This window comes from Ovis canadensis, chromosome 6, assembly GCF_042477335.2.
Source record: "Ovis canadensis isolate MfBH-ARS-UI-01 breed Bighorn chromosome 6, ARS-UI_OviCan_v2, whole genome shotgun sequence".
In the NCBI taxonomy this organism is placed as follows: Eukaryota; Metazoa; Chordata; class Mammalia; order Artiodactyla; family Bovidae; genus Ovis; species Ovis canadensis.
In genome coordinates, this window is record NC_091250.1 from 105,917,723 (window position 1) to 105,942,020 (window position 24,298).

The following is a 24,298-nucleotide window of genomic DNA, read 5'->3' on the forward strand; positions in this document are numbered from 1 at the left end:
ATGGGTAAAAGAAATACAGTGTGATGGTGAAAGAGCTGGTGTTGCCTGGAGTCAGGCTGCTTGGTCTGAATTCCGTCTCCTGTTGTTTATGAGCTGAAGGGCCTTGAACAGATTCCTTACTCTTTCTGCCTTAGTCTCATCTGTAAAATAGAAATAAAAATGCAGTCACCTCACAGGGTTACTTAGGGGAATAAACAAGCAATTATATTTTAAACTACCTAAGGAGTTAAAAATGTTAGGTATATAAATGCTACCTGTTGTTGTTGTTGCTACTGTTATTATTACTAGGCACATTCTGATTTAGATTTAAGAACAAATATCCACTACTTTCATGTTCCTTTCCACCTATAGTTCTGAATTAAAACAGAACCACAAACAAGATACTGTCTTTTAGTGAATTCATTCATCTAATCACTCAGCCATCTATACCACTCACTGTTCAAATGGTAGGTAAATTTTTACATGTTTTGGAATCATTTTTTGGTTTAAGAAAACTCAAATTATCAGGCCAGTCAATGAAAAATTGTAGTTTACTATTAATTAGACTTTAAAGCTTTCTAAATGTTTACTTTCTTCTACCTCTGCATATATCGAAAGAAACACAAGGACATTTCCCTTTCTGAATTTTCAAACTAATCCTCTGTTAAGAATGGATTAGTCCAGAAGACAATGACTTTTTTACTTATTTTTTTATTTATTTATTATTTTTTTTACAATGACTTTTTAAAAAAGTCTAAGATAAAGGATATTTAAATAAAGGGAGGAAAACTCCATTCAATATAAGTTCTTCCTTTCTCTATTTTGTCTCTAGTAGGATACAATATGAATAAATGCATCAATGAAAAGGCATGGCAGTTTGTTAATTTTCAGTCAAGGAGAAAAGCTAGGGGGCTTCTTTGATGGTCCAGTGGCTAAGACTCCGTGCTCTCAGTGCAGGGGGCCCTGGGTTCAATTCCTGGTCAGAGACCTAGATCTCAATGCCACAACTAAGAAGTTTCATGCCACAACTAAAGACATCAGTGCCACAACTAAGATCTGGCCCAGCCAAATAAATAAATACTTTTCTTAAAAAATGAGAAAAGCTAAACAGTCACAGTGCCACAGAGACTACAGGGAAATATGGAGCCTAGAATTTTGCTTGGAAATGCATGCTTTGTTTGTACTTTATAAGATACTATTTCATCTACATTTACGTAATTATCATGAAGGACATAAATTCTTCATTCAAGTGGAACTTGCTAAAGTATGATTCATATTTGGCTAAATTTAGAATAAAATCATTTTTTTCCAAAAGTTAGCATGATAGAACAGAATTCACATTCCAGGACTCATATTTTGAATATTAAATTTAATAGCTTTATCTCAAACACTTTCCTATATTTTTCAACACCTTTATTGTTAAAAGAAGCAGCCTATGGCTGATTCGTGTTCATGTTTGACAGAAAAAATAAAATTCTGTAAAGCAATCATCCTTCAATTAAAAAATAAATAAATTTTTAAAATACATTATTTAAAGAAAGGCAATCTAATACCACACCATGGCAGCAGTGCTTGCTAAGGATTACCTAACAAAAAATTATAAATATTTTGTTATATAAGGCTAATTCACCAAAGTAGGTATGCTCTGTTGTTAGTTTGAAAATCATTAATTTCATAATAAACAATTGCCAGTTGCAGTCCCAAAGAAGCAAGTGATGGGAGAAGAATTATGAAGTTTCATCTGTTCTTGTCTAAGGCTAAATGCTAGATTTGGGGTCTGGTCTAGGACTTGATCTGGCTATGGTGTGTAGTAGGTTTACACCTGATATCAGTTTAGGGCCTGTGTATGCAGTTTAGGATGTGTGGATCCTGCCAATACAGGGTTTCCTAATTCTCCTAAGAGGACCCCTTTTAATGGCACACAGCCCCATCTGACAGAGGTAATATGTTTGTTATATATTAACTAAAATACATGTACCAGCAAGCCACCTTGAATTCATTATTAATTTAAAATGAATACACTTTAATAATCACAATCCTTAATACATTTAAAACATAGTATTAGATAGATATCAGACTATAAATATTATTTATATTTACTAAGTTTTTAAGAAAGAATCCCCAAACTGCAAGGGTTGGGAATTGCTGACCTGGCTGATGTCTTGAAGTTACTACCAGTTGGAAAATTCTATATGACTTGATTGTTTTCTTGCCAAACTGTCCTGCCTTAAATGTGTTGGGGGCCTTTAAGAGGAATTATGATTGTGCTTGATACTATGTTTATACATTTAAATGAAAGATTAATGAAAATGGTTCCCAATTATAAAAAAAAAAAAACAAGACTGTTTCGCGGAGGCAGCGGCCAGTCTTCCCTGATGTGTCATGACAGAGTCATTCTTGAAAGCTGATGGTTAGAAAATTGAGTAAACATAAAACCAATAAAGAGATTTCTTCACACAACATGAAATCAGCTTGTAGAGGAGCACATTGCTGTGGAAAATTTTGGGAGAAGCACAAGGATTTTTTCGTGATGATGGTATCTCCTGCTTGCAGGCATCAGCTAGAAAATGAAAAAAATTCCTCCCCACATATCAATACCAAAGAGCTGACTACTGTCGCGTGACCCATTTTTTCCAATCTGTTCCCACCCCATCCTTCTTTTGCGTACACACCACGACACTATTTATTGAAATACGACATTAATTAGGACTAAGACAGTCTTCTTCCTGTCACTGTTTGTAAGTACTTGACAGGGGCCACTGTGCAAAATAATGAAATACTTCCAGCTGACCCCTCATTCTTTCCACTGAATTCTGCTTTAGTTTTTCAGACACTTGAGGGCTATTTCTTTTCCAGATCGAGTTTGTAAAACAAAAACCATCACGAACCAGCAGTCCCTTTTCCCAATTCTAATTTACCAAATTTGTGATCCCTATCAATGTTCCATTAAGCTAACCCACCTCCAGGATCACCTTTCTCGATTCCATTTATTCTTTTAGAAAAGAGCAATTGACAAGTTACTTACTGCTTGTTTCCTTGCTGGGTTCAGAAATTAAACTCAGGAACTCCTGAGGCATAGGTAATCCTACTTGTACCTTACCATACATTGATTCACTTAGCTCCTGGATACAGACCATCATCCTAACATGTATCTGCATATCATAACAGGCATTTTTAATGCATGCCAACTCTGTACTAGGCACTATGGGAAGCACTTTCACTATCTTCCTATGAGTTAGATACTATTAGTATCCCTAGTTTACATACGAGCAAACTGAAAGCGCTTAAAACACTTGCTCAAGGATTCACATGCAAACAATCTAAATCCAGAACCGAAGATCCTAACCACTGAGGGAGAGAGGAAACATGCTTCCAACATGAGTAAAGAACATCATTGATATGAAGGAAAACAAGGAGAAAGGAAGGAAAGGGGGGAGGGGAAAGGAAGAAAAGGAAAGACAGGATGAAAAAAAGAAAAAGGAAGAAAGAAAAGAGGAAAGGAATAACATGAAGATAAAAAAAGGTATAGAGTAATCAACATATGAGATTTCATTTCCTCTTCAAGTATGCTGTCAGTATGTCAGGGACGTATGGGCTTCCCTGGTGGCTCAGCTGGTGAAGAATCCACCTGCAATGCAGGAGACCTGGGTTTGATCCCTGGGTTGGGAAGATCCCCTGGTGGAGGACATAGCAAATCACTCCGGTATTCTTACCTGGAGAATCCCCGCGGATTCTAGCTTGGTGGGCTATATAGTCCATGGGGTCACAGAGTCGGACACAACTGAGCAACTAAACACATCTCAGCATATGCTGTCAGTAGTGCTATATTAACTCACTGTTTTTAGGACCTACAGGGTAAATACAACAACAAGTAAGGCAATTCATACATTTGAGCAGAGCCAAAGATAGGACTGACAAGAAAAGTTAATTCAAAGTAGTTTCATCAGGTGTAAAGTACCATCTGGCATTCTATATCTAGTCTGCTGCTGCTGCTGCTAAGTCGCTTCAGTCGTGTCTGACTCTGTGCGACCCCATAGACGGCAGCCCGCTAGGCTTCTCTGTCCCTCGGATTCTCCAGGCAGTATCTAGTCTAGCCGAAAGATAAACAACACAAGCTGTGACAGATCAGAATGGAGAGAGAGGCCCCAGCAATCCAGGCCCTTGAGGAGAACCATGAAAGTGAATAGGTTTGGCTCTATTTCTCCAAACTGGGACTCTGCTGGCTCAGGGAGGACAGCGGGAATAAGCCAAGGCAGAGTGTTTCCCAGCCTGCCTGCGGCTAGACAGGTTGTCTTGGTGAACTAGCCGGAGTTGAAGCGGATAAGTCTGTTGAGCTCACAATTGTGTCTGGTCTTCTCCAAAAGGCAATGGAAAGTCACTGAATGATTTTGTACAGAAGAGTGACAGCATTAAGGCAAAATTCAGGGAAGTTAAATTAAAAGCAGTAGGCTGATGGATGGGGAAAGCATCATTTAGGGGCTTTTCTTCACAATCACTACATTTGGAAGCCTTAAATGCTCGCAGCACGCTGGAAGCAGAGGGGCTGCAAAGGAAGGTGTAGACACACACACACACACACACACACACACACGCAAAAAAAAAAAAACAAAAACACCTCTGGAGGGTGGCGGGTGTGAATACAAGGAGCCACTGACAAATTTCAAGAACGTCCATAGGTCACTAATACACACACACACACACACACGCACACACACACGCGCGCACACACACACAGCTTTCCAAAAGCACGAACTGGGAGCTCCAGCCCTGGTCGAGACTGACTCAAGCTAACGCCCGTCACCCAGAGCAACCCAAACCACCCACCATTCGGCAGGTGACCCCAAAAACCAACCCTTCTGGTCCACGCTCCCCATCTCCTCCCGCAGGAGCCAGGGAAGGAGATGGAAAAGTTTGGGGAGTAGTCCCCGGCTCACGAGAAGGGCATTTTCTCATTCCTCGGTCACTCTCAGGTGTTCAGAGCGGGAGGACGACATCCGGACCGTCCTCCGGCCACTCCTCCCCCGGGCCGATTATGAAACTGCGGGCACTTTGTACCTCACCCCGCTCGCTAGTGAGTACTCAGGCCCCTCCCCAGGCTAATAAAGGTCGCAGCGCGCGGCCGTGGAGCTCACTTGCCAGACACAGGCCGGGTGTCCGAGGGACGCGTGGTCCCGCGTAGCTCCAACCACCGCCGCCGCAGCCCAGCCGGACCCCTCCCGCAGCCCGCCGGAGCCCCCGTGTCCCCGCGGCCCCACGCACGCTCACCGCGAGAAGGATGGAGCCGCGCCGCGCCCGCCAGGTCCCCACGCTGCTGCTCGTCCTGGGTGAGTCCCCCGCCCCTTCCCGACGCAGAGGGCGCGACTCGGGCGGCCCGGGGCGCAGTTGTCACTTTCCACCCGACTCCAGGGTCCTCCGCTTCCAACCAGGTCTCTCCTTAGGCGGGGAGTCCGGTCCTTTCCTCCCGCTGCGGATGGAATGCGATGGGGTAGGGGAGCGGGGACCGGTGTTCAATATGCCTTTCGCTCATCAAGGAACTTGGGCTGAGTGGTCTGCGTGAATTAATACAGCTCCGTGTTGGGAGAAATAAAAAGTTGAAAAGATCAGCCCCCGCCTTAGGAAAATCTGACAGTTCTAAGGAATCCAGAGACAAGGGAAAACTGGGGTGAGGGCGAAGACAGGAGGCGGGAGAAGGGACTAGACCCGCGCCTATAAAAAGACCTTTGGGAAAGAAAAGCGGTTTCCTCCCGCCTGGCCTTCAGTTTTCTATATAAAGCGGGCTTCAGCTTTCTGCGGTGCTGGCGTGCGCCGGCGCCGGCTTCGGTGAAGCTCCGGACTCCACGAGTGTAAACGCAGCTCGCTCACCTGGAGCTGCAGGGACACGCGGGCCCTGCCGCTTCCGGTCCCCCTTCCCACCCACCTCCCCTAGACTCCCGGGCAGCGCTCTCATCACTTACTGTTAATTGCACTCTGTAGCCTGTAGTGGACACGACTGAACACACAAACACGCACGCAGCTTGTGGTGGCTGAGCGTACTTTAATGCATGTCTTTTTATTTGAGATAATTCAGTTGTTGGTGGTTTGTGTTTTTTTTTTTTTTTTTTGGACAGAGGGGGGAAAAATCCTTATGTAACTTTACTGGTTTTGAAAAAAAAAAAATAATGCTAATTCCTAAACTTCAAGAAGAGTTTGGAGCTGTTATGAAAATCTTCCTAAGGAAATAAAGGTTGCCAATCTCGCGTTATTTCTGGGATTGCAAAGAGGCGAATTCCCCTAACTCTATCTGTGCAGGATGTGACAGTTAAATTATTATTTCGACACACCTTATCTTAGGTGTTAGGAGACCTAATGACATGCATACTATGCATACTTGTAACTTACTTGTCCAAGTTCAAGAACATAGGTGGGAACTGGATCTGTGGTTTCTACCAAAACTTCTAAGAATAACTTGCTAGGAGTTTCTCAGTAAACAATGTGGCTTTGCTATCTTTGTTATGAAGTCTTCCTAGAGTTAGATGTCAACCTAGAGGTCAGAATAGCTTAACACTCCCCCCCACCCCAATACCTGTAAGGTTGCTTTGAACAATGCAAATGTCTGTTCTGGGCCACTGGTTGAGTATTCTAACTTGAGACATCAAGATCCTATGAATATCCTGGTAACTACCCACTTGGCTTATGTGTTGTGTATGTTTTTGTTGTCATAAAAATGCTTAACTCTTTTATTGCATTACTTAATTATAGTTCACCTATTTCATCAGCTGCCAAGCCCATTTCTAAATGAGCTCGGTTAGTTTCTGTTTTCCCAGTTTGTTTAGGTATTTCTCTGCCACTAGGAAAGTTCCTGTTTGAAGTTCTGTATCATATCTCTACACTCTATTTAGGTATGCAAGTCCAATCGTCTTATTCCAAAGCACATGGAAAAAAGGCAAGGCCAACTGTTCTTTCTGAAATTGCCATTTCCCCCGTAAACTAAAGAGTACCTAGAAATGCTTTTCCCAAATATCTATCCTTCAAGAAAAAGAGACATTCATTTGAGTTTTCAGCAAACATTTTATTATTGCCTTTTTTGTGTGTGGAATTTATATGTATTTATGTCTGTGGAAAAAAATACAGACACTTTCATTTCCATCTTCTGCCTCCAACACATGCATATTTAAATTGCTACACACACCCCACAATCATTTGGTCACTTTTACATTTTATAAATATTTGATATTGATGGTTCCCGAATAAAAAGGAAAAAAAATGTATATTGAGTCTGCAATTAATGTTTAGGGTCTCAAGGATACCTAAATGGGCTTTTGAGCATGCTCCTGAATGACAGATCCAAGACAATTTATCCATACTTCATTGCACAATGATAGAGAATTGACAGAATAAACATTCTTTCTTGAAATCTGAGAAGCATAGATCTCAGTGAGGCAATGGCTTGCCTTAGAGATTTCCTTTTGACCCTGAGAGTTTATGAGCTGCCTGGTGTTGGCACAACCTGAGATGACACATCGCGGGCAGAAACACGATGACAGGCCTCTCCGGTCTGGATTTTGACCCAGGCACCCTAGCTGCCTTCCGCATCATCTTGCCATATAAGCAACTTGGGTAATTGGGGTGTGTGGTTCATCCCTGAGACCCAAATCCAGGCTCTGGGAAGGCAGATGCCTCCTGTGAACTAACCATGTTGTGTGTGAGGTGTTTTCCACCTCCTTAAAATAACTCCTTAAAATACTCCTTTAAATAACTTAAAGGAGTTACTCCTTAAAATAACTATATGAGGTAGAGATGATTAGCCCAGTTTGACAAATGGAGAAACCAAGGTTCAGTGATGTCAGATACCTTAAAAGGACTTAGAGACAGCAAATGTCAAGGTCATTCTGGGTCAATGTGTAAAGAGCCAGAGGTTTTCAGAGTTAGTTATCAGGAGCATAATAAAGTAACTGGTTCTAATAGGGAAGTCCTAGAGTAGTGTGGGGGTTGCTGCAGAGCTTAGGACCTGTTATGGGCACTGGCATATGTGCAAAAATGGTACCTGATGGTATCACTCAAAAAACCAGGCACAGAAAAGATGAGATTATTTCTTAAAGCTCTGCTTAGATATGTTACATTTTTACTTAACCTATATTCAGCATTTTTAATACCCAGGAAATGGGTATTTATTATGAAGCAATCATTGACGTCAGTTGACTGAGACCTTTGTTTCTATTTTTATAGTTTCCTAGATGTATGTTAAGTAAAGCAGTCAGGGAGAAGGAAACCCACATTCTTTTTATTCCCTGGATCATTCACAATATTGTGAACTGAATGTAGTGTTGACAAGGGATCAAGCTGGAATCACAGCGTACTTTATTACCAGTGAGAAAATAGACCTACTTCTCTGGTTTTTTTAAAAAAGTGCAACGGTCCCATAGTCACTTTGGAAAACTGGAATTTGAATGTCTTCTGTTCATTTTTGCCCAGGAATTTCCCATTTCCTGGTGAATGATCACCCAGGAGATGCAAATGTCATGTAAGAAATCCTCTTTGAAGGGACTGTAAATTTAGGTGTGGTCTCCTCATCTGTCAGTCTTCACTCTGGATATAGGCCTATGCAAATTCCCATGGCGGTAACTGCTGGTGGAAACATTCCTTCCGAAGATAATGGGAAGACTCCTCAAAGCTGTAATAGCACAGCTCCTCAGGGAGGAGCACCCTGACAGCCACTGCCTTCATATGGCAGTTCTGGAACCTTTGGAAAATGAAGTAACACAACAGACTCAGTGTCCTCTGGCGATGCAGTTTATGTTAAGGCTGGATGTCTGGTTTCAGGGCAAATAAAGGTTCAGTGACATTCTAGGTTAAAGCATTAACTAGGATACTGTTAATAATACCCAAGATAGCTTGATAATTGTCCAGAAAAAAAGTTAGCTCAATTATTTAGGTCTAAAAGCCTGAATTTTAAACTTGAGGAATGAAAGTTAAGTGAAATACAAATCTTTTTGAAAATCCTCAGGATAAGGGGGAAAGTCTCTCTCGTATGTATGAATAAATGTGTATATGTATAAGTTTATATACACACGTGTGTATCATACTTCACAGTTTTGCACTGAGACATAGTATATAGAATGTAGTTTCATATCCCGCTTCTTTTATTTCATGCTTTTGGAAAGATTTATTCCTCCTTGAGCTTCAGTTTTCTCTTCTGTAAAATGGAGATTATAATGACTATGATGTTAGGTTATTGTATATGGATGTTATAAGTATCATAATATTAAAAATAACAGAGAAACAGTTTTAAAGTTAGCGTTGTTATCCGTAGTAGTAAGTGTTGTTTTAGGAAAATGCCTCATTTGATCTTTGTAACTCCCTTTTAGCCAGGAGAGGCATTATTTTTCCCAGTTTATAAATGACAAGACACACTTTAAAAGGAGTTACACAGCCTGTAAGGCTCCTTTTTAAAATCTGGTGTGCCATCTACTGTGGATGCTCCCAACTCACTTCACTTTTGGTGAAAGTTCTACTCATCCTTTAAGACTGAAGAAAAATATCAGGGCTTCTCTGATACCTCCCTCCATCTTTCTCTCACCACTGGAAAATTAATGTGCAGTCTGCCCGGCGGCCCCCTCCCCCCGCCCCCCACTACCCGCCACTTTGCTTCTCTCTGAATCCTCCTATCCTACTCTTTTCTCATTACACTGTGAGTGTGTATCCCACCCTGTCTTTCCTTACTGATGCTCAGCTTTCATCATTCACATTGTAACAGACTTATGTTAACCAGTCAATGACTATCATTGGAGGGATGATGAGAATGGTGCTCTATTTAGGGTTCTTAGCACTCTATTTTGACTCAGACAGCTGTTCTTTGAAAATGTGCTTGCAAAGTCAAATAGTTTGGCAGAACAATAGTTTTTGAAAATGCAATTGTTTAGTAATAAAGCTGAACACTTTTTCTTCCCTGTTTTCCCCATTTCTATCTCAATGTAGTCTGTATTCAATGACAGTATGCCTAACAAAATTTAAGTGTATCAGCACTGTGTGTGTGTGGATGGATGTGTGTATATGTGTATTTGTGTGTGAGAGAGAGAGAGAGGGAGGGAGGGAGATAGGGCAATGATATGACTGAATGATGGATAATCAGCAAGAAAAAGTATTATTTTAGAAATGAGAGTAACCTTAATCTAATCTAAATTCTCTCTCTCCTACTCCACCCTGCTCCCCGGTGATGTTTTCAGAGATAAGGGAAACTTAGCTGCAGAGAGATAAACAGTCTCTGAGCTAGAACTAGCTCCATACCTCATGAATCTGCCGGGAGGGTTTTCCAGCCTTGGGTCTATTTACACTATGGACTGGATAGTTCTTTCTTGTGGACTGTTCTATGCATTGCAGGGCATTTAACAGCAATCCCGGTCTCTACCCACTAGATGTCAGTAGCAGCTCTAGTTGTGACAACCCAAAATATTTCCCACGTTGCAAAATGTCTCTGGTTGGCAAAATTACTCCAGGGTGAGAAGCACAAGCTGATGTTTTCCATTGCTAGGAAACATTGCCGCTCGTAAGTTGCAGTTCGAATAATCAGTGCTTGAATTACTAAGACAAATAAAATTCATGTTAATGGTAACCTCGTTGCAGCTATGAAAGCAATTCTAACGTTAAAAAAATCAACTTAGCAAGTTTTATTGCTGATTTAATACCATTTTCCCTGAATAAAGATGAATCTTGTTTATGATGGAGTCATTCATTCTTTCTCCAATCATTGCATTGCTAACCACCCCATGTCTCCTTTCATAATTCAGTTCTCTTGACTCCCGCAAGACTGAACTTTCCTTTTTCCTCCAATTTCCTTGGTCATTTCTATCCACTCCTTGTCACCTATTTCCAAAGTTCTATGATTTTCCATTCCATACTTTTTCCCTTGGAACATTTGAATGACTTCTATCTTTTAAAGGTAGTATTTCCTCAGAAGACTTTCAAATAGATCCTGTCAATTCCATTCCTATTCTTTTACTCAAGATCTTTTTCCCCAGGTACCTCATAAATATAAATAAATGATATATGAACTGCAAACGCAGATTCCTTCATTCATTATGTCCTCCTTCATGTCTGCTAGCTGCAAACACTGCCACAAATCTGCTGTCTTGCCTATGTTATCTACTCTTTTAATGGCACCACCTTCCTCGGTATTTTCTGGTCAGAAACGTGGTATCATCTATGAAGTTACTCCTTCCCTCACCACCACCTGGGATCTAGCCTCTAGTTAGAACAGAAGCTATGCCCTTTGCATCAGTTTACTTTTCAGCATCTTGTTCAGTATCATGCATATAGAAGACTCTTGGTAGATATTTGTTGAACAAATATTATTAGAAACAGATAATTACTAAAAAGTTAGTGTAAGTTAAGTTGCTTTCCTTCCCTCTCGTTTATCAAGTGTAACTAAGCCCTTCCCACCCTTCTTTTATGTTAAGGATGCACATATGTTTTGAGCAAAAGTTGAAGTCTCCAGTGTTAACCAAAAAATATATTTTCACAAAATAAAATTTCTTAGCAGCTCCCATTATGCTAGGTGCATCACACAGATTCTTGGAATGAAATGTAATTAGCCTTAAGGCTTTTAAAATTATCTGTTATGTACTTATTTTCTCCTCTTTTCTTTCTTTTCCTTTTTTGATGCATACTGATGAAAACACTATCCTTTTGCAAATTCATTTTTGGCAATGGGCTTCTGTAAAGATGAATAATAACAATAGTTAGTATGCGTCTAAAAATGTTAAGTTTTCAAAGTTGTAGGCCACAATAAATATGACTGTAAGGAAGGAAGAAAAGGCAAATGGCACACACTTATCCAAACTGTTTCTCCTTTAGAAGATTTTTCTTTTGAGACAATAATGTAATAGCAATTTAAATTTCTGAATTGAATCAATGGGGATACATGTAAGAAGCAAGATGGAAGGGGGTAAAGATAGAAAAGGTGCTAAAAGGATCTTCTGTGAAATATTATCTTGAAGAAAAAAATACATTTTCAATAGATAATTTGAAATAATACCCTAGAGATGAAACTTTGGTTTTAGAGGTTGCACGTTTAGAGCTCTTAAGTCACAAAATTTCAAAACATCCAGATTAGTACAAATTGTATACTTTATTCAGTAATTGATATGCTTTCTCCTATATTATGAGAACATTTCCATTATGAATAAGATAGACAGCTTTAAATCCATTTTTATGATAAAATAAGCTCTAGTTTCATATTTTGACACATGATTCTTGATTTGAATAGTTTTAAGTATAGTATTGTATGATAACCAAAATATATGAGCATTTTGAAGTATGATTTAGAAATTACTGCCAGAATTGAAGAGTTATTTAATGTCTCTGAACTGAAAACTATGGCCTATTATATCTTCTCTTGACACTTTACAAGGAAGATCTTATGGCTGTATTTGAAATTCAAAATTAAAGACTTATTTGTAATCTGTCATTATATCAACCTCTGGTTTCATTCTGTTATCCTGTTTTTATCTAAATAGTTACTGTTGGCTTTTACATTTACTTTTTAATGATTCTTAGCGGTAAAGTTAACATTAAAAGCTGTAGAAAGAAGATGATTGCTGGCAGGAAGCAAGGTTTATGCTATATAGATATACATTATGATATGTATATACTATTATATATGCTATTCTCTGAGAAATAGGCTGTTACTAGAAAGTACTTTCAGTAGGTCTTTTCAGTGTCTCATGTGATAACAGAACTTACAGTTATTTTAACTTTATCTAATAGTGGAATTTAAGACAAAAAGACATCTGGAAATGATGAAGGCATATTCACTCCTTGAAAGAAAGTATACAAGACCTAACAAGCCTAGTATGTTAAAGACAAATCCTAAAATTACAGACTGCCCTGGAAGAAGGTAGAAAACTAACAGTCTTGTGAGTAGGTAGGCATGTGACCAAGCAGAAGTGTGAACAAAGAGGATTTTGCTGCCTGTTTGGGCTGGGCAATTACTATGATTCATAATGAGTTTGCTGTTCTGGTCTAAATATCCTAAAAGGTTAAATTAGGAAAATAAGATGCATTCCTTTCATTCTGTAACCCATCTCATTTTATTTTGGGTCATTTTTATTTGACTTGATTGCTATTCAGGAGAGTCATTTTATCTCTGAGAATTGCAGTTGATGATGCAGAATAGGCTTGGTTAACCAGTCACCAAATCTCAGTCTCCATCTAGATGGCCCCTCAGTGTGGCCAGAAGGAAGCAAGGACAAAGGAAACCGTATGCAATAAAAAGGACGTTTTCTACCTTTAGCATTTCTTCTGAAGGTCAGGCATGCGCTTTTCACTTAATGCCCCATGGCCCAGGACATTTGCCCCCCCCCCCCACTCCCCACTGGGGTGATGGCACTCGGCCTCTCCCACTCGCTGTCCCCAGTATTGTGTAAGGTGTAGGCTCGGCCCTGACTCACAGAGTAGAGGTGATTTGTATCCTGTGAGTCACCGGTGCCACTTCCTGCTGGCATATTTGAGATTTCACTGAAACAAATCTCTGAAAGGTGAAGGTAGATGAATAGGCGAGCTTTAAATTCCTGAAACCCATTTGGAAATTGGACAGAAATAATGGGCTCCAAAGACAGTTTTGTTTTCATAACATTATTGACATAGAAGTTCCAATGGCTAATTTTGTGTTTACAAATTACCATTTAGCGTGGAATTCCTCTGTATCATAGTTACCAATGTAGGGCTGGCCACCAATCTGTTTGCTGGCATTATCCAAACTCTATATCCAAATAATATCATAGGGTTGTATTTTCTCAGCAGGGACCCATGGTCAAGATCAAAAATTCAAATATAAGATTTGCAATTGACCTAGAGAAAGATCATTATGTTCAATTAACACTAAAGTCATGAAAAACTGAAAGATTAAGGAAATATACAGATAGGACTTCAGCATGTATCTCTGTATGACTTTAATGAGTAGTGATTTATAATTGGATATGAATGCTGGATGTTAAAATTCTCCATGGGTTAACTTTTCCAATCTTTTGATCACTCCCCACAATTCCTTTACCCCTTTTTGCAAGGCCCTGGGCTAAATGTGAGGTTGAGGAAAGCTTGAAAACCACTTTTGAAGCAATAGAGCTGTGTGGATGAACACATGATTTAGAACCAATTTTGGTAGTTCATTTAGAACCAATTTTGGTAATTCTTCCCAAGTGGTGCTAGTGGTAAAGAATCTGTGTGCCAGAGCAGGAGACACAAAAGATGCATGTCTTATCCCTGGGTCATTGGAAAGATCCTCTGGAGAAGGAAACTGCAACCCACTCCAGTATTCTGGTGTGGAAAATTCCATGGACAGAGGAGCCTGGCCGGCTACAGTCCATGGGGTCTCAAAGAGTCAGACACGACTGAGCTCACACAAGAATTGAACACAGTAGTTCATTGACTACATATATCTATGATTAAAGTGTAATCTAAACACTGTCATTTGAGAACTACATTTAAAATCATTTACCATTCCATCTATAAAATACCCGGATGTGGGATTAATGTACCAAGTCTCATAGAAACCATCCTGAGAGATGGACTATGTCCAAGGGAGCGTCACAGGTTAGGACAGCCCAGTTTTTGTGGAGGCACGCCCTGCCCTGAACATTCTTTAATTCACAAAGACAAATATTTCACTTGTGGCTTGACCAACTGGAACAAAGTTTCCAACAGTGGAAAAACTGACAATATGAAAAACCTTTGAGAAAAAACAACAACAACTAATAAGCAACACCTCAGAGCAATTAGCTGGATTTTATCATAATAGTTGCAGGTTGCATTTGTAAGCAGGTCTGAACAGGAAAGGCTAGTGTCTGATTTCTGCAAAGAATAAAGAAACGATCCTTTTCAGAGAAATGTGCATTTGCACAGTGGCCCTGGCCAGCCCTTTTGCAGTAGGAGAATAGATAATATCTCCTTCCATCAGTTGAAGAGCCGTGGAGGAATCGGAATGTCGGGGATGTAAAAACACACATTTAAAACTCCAGCTTGTGTTGAGCAGATTGTGTAAATTAAAGGAAGTGATTCTTTACGAGTGAAAGTTTCTGGCAAAATTATATCGAGAAGTAGAATGATATTGGCTTGGATAAAACTCTAGCTAATTCACCCCTGAAAAAATGTGTGGACAAAGTTATCCTTTTCCATCTCTGTTCAACTGACAGTGGAATCCAAATTTTAGCCTTTTTTTTTTTTGTCATTTAAGAAAGATTTTTTTTTCCCCTGTAAGGACAATCAAAGTATCATTTATATTGTAGGAGAAATATGAAGCAGGGAGGTGATAGTTCTAAACTTTCCAAAATATATTTTCAAGTCACTGAAAGATTATGAGACTCAGTGTCATAAGATGTACTCCTAACCCTTATCTTCTATAATCTCTAGATAATTGGTCTTGGATAAGACATTTAATTTAACTACACTGCAGTTATTGAGGTCAACATAACTACTTCACAGGATTATAATCAGTGTCAAGTTTGAAACATTAAGAAATTACAAACTCTGATGCTTATGTTTTACCCAAATCATACTCAATTTGCTTAACATGTACACATCTCCTCTGATTGTGAAAAAATAAAATTCTCTATTATATGGAATAATTATCCTTTAAAATACCAAAGTACAGAGAGATTTAGAACCTTGTTATAGACCAGTAGATGGCAACCCACTCCAGTACTCTTGCCTGGAAAATCCATGGACAGAGGAGCCTGGTAGGCTGCAGTCCATGGGGTCGCTAAGAGTCGGACTGAGTGCACTCTAAGAGTGCACGACTGAGTGACTTCACTTTCACTTTTCACTTTCATGCATTGCAGAAGGAAATGGCAACCCACTCCAGTATTCTTGCCTGGAGAATCCCAGGGATAGAGAAGCCTAGTGGGCTGCCGTCTCTGGGGTCGCAGAGTCGGACACGACTGAAGCGACGTAGCAGTAGCAGCAGCATAAACCAGTAGAGGGCACTATCCACATATGTATATGCTAAAAACAAGCTTGCTGTTGAATGGCATGGAACATTCATGAGTCTCATTTCATTTAATTCTCCCCCGACTCTATAATTTGGGGAAATTGAGATCCAGAGAATTTAATTAATTTGTCCAAAATTGCATAGCTCAGGTTTTCTCCCAGGATTGCCTTTCCACCATACTTTGTTGCCTCTTTATGGCGTTAAATACTCTGCTTCAATTATATTTAGCTGAGTTCATTCCCTGTAATGTCCATTATGCTCTAGTGTTATTGCCTGTTTCCAAATTCTGTAATGTGGCCAACAAACAACATTGCTGTGTACTCTGAAGAAAGTTACTTAAACTCTTTATGCCTCACTTTTCTCATATGGCTAATGGGAAGAACAGTAATGTCTTCTTCAAAGAGTCACTGGGTGGATTAAAGAGATAGTATAGGTAAGGATGGGCTTCCCTGGTGACTCAGACGCTAAAGAATCGTACTGCGATGCTGGATTCTCAGGTTCAATCCCTGGGTCAGGAAGATCCCCTGGAGAAGAAAATGGCTACCCACTCCAGTATTTTGGGGGCTTCCCTGGTGGCTCAGACCATAAAAAAATCTAGATGCCCACACATAGTACATGGCCAAGAAATGTCAACTGCTGCCAACTACTACCACCACCACCACCACCAATAATGTTTATTATATAACAGTTACTCATATAACCTGGAACGAGTGATTAAAGAGCAAATACATGACTCCTAAGAAGAAGAGTAAAACTCTCTGCAGTAAACCTTCCTGCAATTAAAAGGATTCTTCCTGTTCTTTCCATGCAATTCCCTATTCCTTTCATGCAATTCACAAACTTCTTGAGCCATCCTGGTGCCAGTTCCCCAACGTTTATCTTTTCAGGGGAGACACACAATGAAACACCTTGTTAATCTCTTATTGGATGACAGAAGCTGTATTCTAAGGCTCAGTATGGTTCATATAGCATGTGTATTCCTTCCCATATTGGATAAGATATGTTCTGACTTTACTTAGATTACATATTGTTCATTAAAATCTATTAATATTTTCATGTGTAATACAAAGAGTTCCTTAGGTACTTAAATCAACAACTGATGTATCTTCAGTTGAGAGTCCTATTTCATTGTGACCATAAATAGAAGCTGAGTTTTATTTGAAGCCTTCTTTGTGATAGGTTCTACTTTGGATCATTGCTCTGAACACATCATGAAGTAAAACGGTGGAAATTTTCCAGTTGCTAAGCTTCTTAAGAAATCAAATGTTAAAACCAGGTCTTTGAAAAAGTTACTGTGCAATGTTTGGAGCAGGTCAAGTTTGTAACTCTGAATGTAATGCCAAGGCTTTTACCATGGGACACAGAGCTGGGTGTTCATTTATTTTCAGTGATATGCCTGTTTCCATGAATTATTTTCTTTCAGGGTTTAGATGGATCAAATTCTTAAAATAATTAAAAGAAATCTGCAAATATTGTAATTATGTGGAAATCTGGTCAGAGTTTCTTTCTTGAAGCATTAGTTATATATTTTGTTTTTCTCCATAAATAGTTTTCTATCTTCTTCAAGCAGTCTTCAGTACAACTGTGATTCCTTCATGTATCCCAGGAGAGTCGGGAGATAACTGCACAGCATTAGGTAAGCCCAGCTTTGTCAATGTTGCATCAAATAATTATGCATTCTTAACAGAAATGTAAACTTAAAGACTATAAATAACAGATAGTGGGAAAAAGAGGGGGGAATAGCTACTCTATTAACAAAAGAACTCAATGATCTGGAAAAATTATATAAAGGAGTAACTGGAGGCAAAGGGACCGGATATCTAGTTGTATGTGAAGATTTGATATTAAAGAGAGGGAACAAAGAAAATCAGATTCCCTTTGATCATTTCAGAGCTTTGCTATGAAACCATTGGGAGAGGTTGGATCCCAGGCAAAATAGGCAAATTTGAGCTTTGTACACAGTAGATCAAGTATTTCGTTGTTATTTTTTGTAAAAGGAACAAATGATGTCCTTTATTTTGAGTTACAGCATTCATTCAGAAACTATCTATAGAGTACTTAATACAACCCGAATACTGTGCTTAGGTGGCATCAGTGGTAAAGAAGTAGCCTGCCAATGCAGGAGTTTGATCCCTGGCTAGGGAAGGTCCCCTGGAGAAGGGCATGGCAACCCCCTCCAGTATTCTTGCCTGGAAAATCCCATGGATAGAAGAACCTGATGGGCTATGGTCCACAGTCTCACAAAGAGCCAGACACGCCTGAAGCAACTTAGCATACGTGCGCACAGATAAGTGGTGCAGTCTTATCTTTGGACCCCAGAGGACTCTGACTATGGTTCAGGAGAGATCTGCTTTATATTCAGTCTGAGTTATTGAATTCAAAGTTATCCTGAGTAACCAGAGTAGTACGCCTCCTTTCTTGTCCTTCCTCACTATACTCTAGAGGTTTGGTCTGCCTCGCTCCCTATTTTTGGCTATTTGAACAAGAGTATTTCAGTCAAGATGCCTTGTTTGATTATTTCATATAGATTCTTCAAATTTTAGATTCTTTAATATTTTAGTAATAAAACATTCTAGGGATTCCTTGGTGGTCCAATGGTTAAGACTCTATGCTTCAACTGCAGGGGGCATGGGTTCAATCCCTGGTTTGGGAACTAAGATCCCACATGCCACATGGCAAAAATAGTAAATAAACTGTAAAAAAAAAAAGCTCTTAATAAAATATTCTAAAGTAAATTTTATATGTAGGTTGTAGCGCTGTTCTAAAGAGGCTACTATTTTCATGGTTGTATTTGTGTAACCAAGGCATTTATAAGTCAGGGTTTGTTTAGGTCATGTTCAGCTCTTATCATTAGAGACTTTGATTGATTTTGGGTTTGGGGTGGTGGTTTAGTCATAAGTCATGTCTGATTCTTTTGACCCGATAGGACTGTAGCCTGTCAGGTTCTTCCATGGGACTTTCCAGGCAAGAATACTGGAGTGGGTTGCCATTTCCTTCTCCAGGGGATCTTCCTGACCCAGGGATCAAACCCTAGTCTCAAGCATTGCAGGTGGATCCTTTACCAACTGAGCTACCAGAGAATGCACACCAAAACAAGCCTTGTTGGCTTACAACCCGCTATAGATTTAAGCTGTCTTAAATTAATTAATGGATTCAGCTTGTAAATGTCAGAATTATTTGAAAAAATTAGACACCCTTATTTGGATAAGTGAATAACCATAAAGTATTATGATTTTTCGTGTGTGCCTTCAACTTACCTTTTCTAACCTTAAACATTGTCTTTTGAGAATTATTATTCCCAGTTTTTATTTTGTTTAGTCCATTTTCCTTTGGGAATCCAGTGTTTTGCTTATTGGTCTAGAGAGTATGATAACTAAAGTGACTTTTTGTCCACAAATGCCTGAGAACGGTTACTATTATGAAAGGACGATACTATTTCAAAGAAAGTAACAGAATACATTGCACTTTCCTTTTCTTTCACAGTTCAAACTGAAGATAATCCACGTGTGGCTCAAGTGTCAATAACAAAGTGCAGTGCTGACATGAATGGCTACTGTTTGCATGGACAGTGTATCTACCTGGTGGACATGAGTGAAAATTACTGCAGGTAATGTGCCAAACACAAACAACCAATATTTTAAAAACCCACATTGTCTCTCTTTTTTATCTTCTTAATAAGTACTCTATTATTTCCCTGGGCTGCAGTTTTTAGTATTATTAGCATGCAATTTATATTTACTATTAGAAACTTTATTGAGTTTTTCTTTTAAGTTGTGCTGTGTGTGCTAAGTCGCTTCAGTTGTGTCTGACTCTTTGCAACCCTATGGACTGTAGCCCACCAGGCTCCTTGGTCCATGGGATTCTCCAGGCAAGAATACCGGAATGGGTAGCCATTCCCTTCTCCAGGGGATCTTCTTGACCCAGGGATCGAACCCAGCTCTCTTATGCCTTCTGCATTGGCAGGAGGGTTCTTTACCACTGGTGCCACCTTCTTTTACTTTGGGGAACAAATAGTAGAACAAATGGTAGTTATCAGATTATACAGATACTTCAGGGGTGTGGAGTGGGGAGGGCTTCAGATATCTTCCTCTCACACTTACCACAAGAGCAGGTCAACTCTTAATCTTTTCACTGGACTTATATGTCAGCTATTGTTACAAGCATTAACTCCACTGATTTAGACAAAAAGCACCTCAAACCCACACAACTTACAAAACACCATCCACATTGGCAGCTGAATCAGACTATCATTTTAATATAACAGTTGTGATTTGAGAGCTTCATGGGGCTCTTTTATCAAAGTTGGGCCAGCTTTCAGGTCAGTCTTTGAATTCATCTTTACAACTTTTGGCAGACCTTGTTGATATCTTGCATTATAGTGTGAGATGACCTCTTATGAAACTAATTCAGAACCAAGATTTCTTTTTTTTAATATAAATTTATTTATTTTAATTGGAGGTTAATTACTTTAAAATATTGTATTGGTTTTGCCATACATCAACATGAATCCGCCACGGGTATATACATGTTCCCCATCCTGAACCCCCCTCCCTCCTCCCTCCCTGTACCATCCCTCTGGGTCATCCCAGTGCACCAGCCCTAAGCATCCAGTATCATGCATTGAATCTGGACTGGCGATTCGATTCATATATGATATTATACATGTTTCAATGCCATTCTCCCAAATCATCCCATCCTCTCCCTCTCCCACAGAGTTCTATACATCTATACATCTGTGTCTCTTTTGCTGTCTCACATACAGGGTTATCATTACCATCTTTCTAAATTCCGTATATATGCGTTAGTATACTGTATTGGTGTTTTTCTTTCTGTCTTACTTCACTCTGTATAATAGGCTTTAGTTTCATCCACCTCATTAGAACTGATTCAAATGTATTCTTTTTAATGGCTGAGTAATGCTCCAAAAATAATTGATCTTTCTCTCCCATTGTCCTTTAGGTGTGAAGTGGGTTACACTGGTGTCCGGTGTGAGCATTTCTTTTTAACCGTCCAAAAACCTCTGAGCAAAGAATATGTGGCTTTGACTGTGATTCTTGTTATCTTGTTCCTTGTCATAGTTGCTGGTTCCATATACTACTTCTGCAGATGGTAAGCCAGTGTTTTTTAACACTCTTCTTTTGTAAATTACCTTTATACAAGACACACAAACTGGGTAAAAATATGGCAAAGTGTTATTTAGTGGGAAAAGACAGACTCTGCACTAAAGATATTTTTAAGGAAGTTTCAGCAGCAGAACATCTGGACTTGACTCTGTTTGGGGCTCTGTTATTTATTACCTTTGTGACCTTATACAACTTAAACTAAGAGTATCAGTTCCTTCCTTTATAAAATATAAATAGAAATCCTTATTCACATTAATGACAGGATTACTGTCAGTATTGAGTGTCACACATGCAAAAGTAAATCATAAGGCGTCCTGCCAATGTTAAATTTAGCCACTTGAATTCAATTGATTAGTTTGAAGTTTGTATTTCATAAAATATAATTTGTAAATTAGTAACCCCAGAGGCTTAAGATCTTAAAATTTAAGGCAGACTAGTAGAAATGAGTATCCAGATAATCGTAAGAGTTACTTTTAAAAATTGGTTCATGCCAGTCCCTTGAAATTCCATCTTCAACACTCCATCTTCGTGTATAGTTCTGTACTGATATATGCTGATAACTCAGTGGGCATTGAAACTTTTGACAGTATATCAGATTGGCTGTTTTTTAAGGTTAGTATCAGGAATAGTATGACTTAAATAGTGTGTGTGTTCAGTCTTATCCAACTCTTTGAGACCCCATGGACTGTAGCTTGCCAGGCTCCTCTGTCCATGGACTTTTCCATGCAAGAATACTGGAGTGGGTTGTCATTTCCTACTGCGAGGGAACATCCTGATCCAGGAATCAAAACTCAGTCTCTTGAGTTTCCTGTATTGGCAGGCTGGCTCTTTACCACCGTGCCACCTGGGAAGCCCTACTTAATAGTAGCTGCCTTTAAAATGTCTCCATGAAATCCTTCTTACTGTGGAAGGGCTACAAATTTTTCAGTGTACATTTGAGTGAATTTTATTTTTAATAATGCACTTCTACTTTTGAAGCTCCAAAAATGTTACTACAAGATTAAATTTATTTGGTTCGTGTTTACTTCTAAGTATTCATCAAATTATTATAATACCTTTTTAGTTAGTCACGATCACATAACTGAATATTATTACAACTGAAACACACCTGAAAGGTGTTTAACTACAATCCTTTCTTTTCGAAAGATGAGAAAGTGAGACCTAGAGAGGTGAATTGACATGCTCTGGCTTGTCTAGTTGACAAGTAGCCAGATCAAGGTTAAACAAAGGTTTTCCTAATTGTGGTTTTCAACTAAGCAAAAACATTATGCAGTTTCCTTAAGTCTACATGATTCATCTTCAAAATGGGTAGAAAATGAACTCAAAATATTAGGTAGATAGCTTTAATGAATGAATGAAGCTTTAAAGAATGAGTGAATGAAGATTCTGAACCACTAGATTTATGAATCCTAGCTAGGAGAACTTGCCAGGTTATGTAATCCATTTTACTTTACTTTTTTCATCTGTAAAATGAGGTTGATAATGCTAAGTGTAAGGATAAAATAAAAAATGAATATATAGCACTTAAAACATTGTCAGTCACGTAGTAATTGCCTGATAAATGTTATTTTTATTTTTATTGGTGATAACATTACATCAACATGATAGGTAGAATATAATAGTGATATTCAAAGTATTTGTACTTTTTTTCTTATTTGTAATAAGGAAAGAAGGAAGAAAAAGGGAAGAGAAGACAGAGAAAAAGAAAAAAATGATAACAGTCCAGGATTAAATGTGGTCACATGCTGTCCTGGAATTTTACAGTTTTCATGATCATCTCCTCTGAGAAGTTCTTTAACTGCATTTCACCATTTCCTCCCAAAATTATTTGTCCAGGGAAACTACTCCTTGCCCCCTCCCTCTTTTCTCACCTTCGGCCTAAACCTGGTTACCTGTGTCATTTTGGAAGCACCATGCTAAAGTACCTTTAGAGTCCAAGTATTTGTTTCTCTTGTTAGCATACTTTGCTCTTATTACTGTTAACTACATTGCTAATGATTTCATTTCTTAATATTTCTAGGTACAGAAATCGAAAAAGTAAAGAACCCAAGAAGGAATATGAAAGAGTGACCTCAGGGGATCCAGCATTGCCACAAGTCTGAATGGTGCCATTAAGCTTATGGGCAGGAATGCACTGCATGCCTGGTTATGTTAATATTCTTATTTTATTAATAATATTTATGTGGGGTCATATGTTAAGTCAACAATGATGTATTTTTTAATATGCTAAGAAAAGTTTTTATTTTTGTTTTATTTTTAACAGATTGCTAATGTATAATGTACAAAAAATATTTAATATAAAAGGAAAGTGGATATTTTTGTAAGAAATCCTTTTCTGGGCTAAATGCTTTACTGAAAACTTTTTTGCCTGGTGTACAGTATATAGGAGTGAGCAATGCCCAGTTCACTGTTTAGAAAGTGTAAGCGTGTGACAGATTTCTATAAGCCGAAAATATGGTCAAACCAATTTAATATATTTTTCTACTCCTCGAATCAATGATAATTGGTTTGACTGTATCAGAGTTCGGTGTTTGAGTTGGCACCATTGTGCCATGTTTTGAAACAGTAGTGCTATGGGAACTGGGGAGAAGCAAATATAGATCTTGGGCTAAACACTACACCCTCTGCTCCCTCCACTCACACATCCTCACTGTTTACTGCCTGGAAGGATGGTGTGCAATTCTCTATGCCCATTCACAACTCCTATGGATATTAGTCATCCATCTAATACAGGGGTCTCCAACCCCCAGCCACAGACTGCTCCCAGTCCACAGCTGGTTAGGAATGGGCCACACATCTGGAGGTGAGTGGCAGGCAAGCAAGCAAAGCTTCATCTGTATTTACAGCCTCTCCCCATCACTCACTTCTCCCTGGTGCATAGGAAAATTGTCTTCCACAAAACCCATCCCTGGAGCCGAAAGGTTGGGGACTGCTAATCTAATAGATTTTCCTTAAGAAAATGAATTGATAAAACTTTTACCATCTTTTATGTAATTTTATGTATAGCTTCACAATGTCCTTTTTTTTTTCAGTACATTTATGCTAGGTAACTGTTGCTCATGAACTAATAAAAAAGTCCACACATGAAGCCAAAATTTGTGCTTCTTTTTTGAAGAGTATTTATTTCTATATGAACTTTGCTGAAGAATTCTACAATTAAATTAGTCCAAAATTTGATGGACTAAGTGTTATTTTAAAGTATAATATAAGACAGTTATTCTATATATGGTCTAAAGAG

At 38.9% G+C, this 24,298-nt stretch overlaps 1 protein-coding gene across 1 annotated transcript; it reads left to right on the forward strand.

Moving 5' to 3' along the window:
* Positions 1-5,092: 5,092 nt before the first annotated feature.
* On the forward strand, positions 5,093-24,155 carry EREG (epiregulin). Its single transcript, XM_069594369.1, has 5 exons — positions 5,093-5,303; positions 17,487-17,573; positions 19,421-19,544; positions 20,897-21,046; positions 23,081-24,155. Exons 1-5 carry the CDS (start codon positions 5,255-5,257, stop codon positions 23,160-23,162), a joined length of 492 nt encoding a protein of 163 aa, XP_069450470.1. The 5' UTR covers positions 5,093-5,254; the 3' UTR covers positions 23,163-24,155.
* Positions 24,156-24,298: the final 143 nt, after the last annotated feature.

Excerpts from the sequence above, each read along its gene's own strand:
- EREG (XM_069594369.1), top strand. The coding sequence starts at position 5,255 with ATGGAGCCGCGCCGCGCCCGCCAGGTCCCCACGCTGCTGCTCGTCCTG. Across the intron at positions 5,304-17,486 it reads CACGCTGCTGCTCGTCCTGG|TTTTCTATCTTCTTCAAGCA; the intron begins GTGAGTCCCCCG and ends CTCCATAAATAG. Across the intron at positions 19,545-20,896 it reads ATGAGTGAAAATTACTGCAG|GTGTGAAGTGGGTTACACTG; the intron begins GTAATGTGCCAA and ends ATTGTCCTTTAG.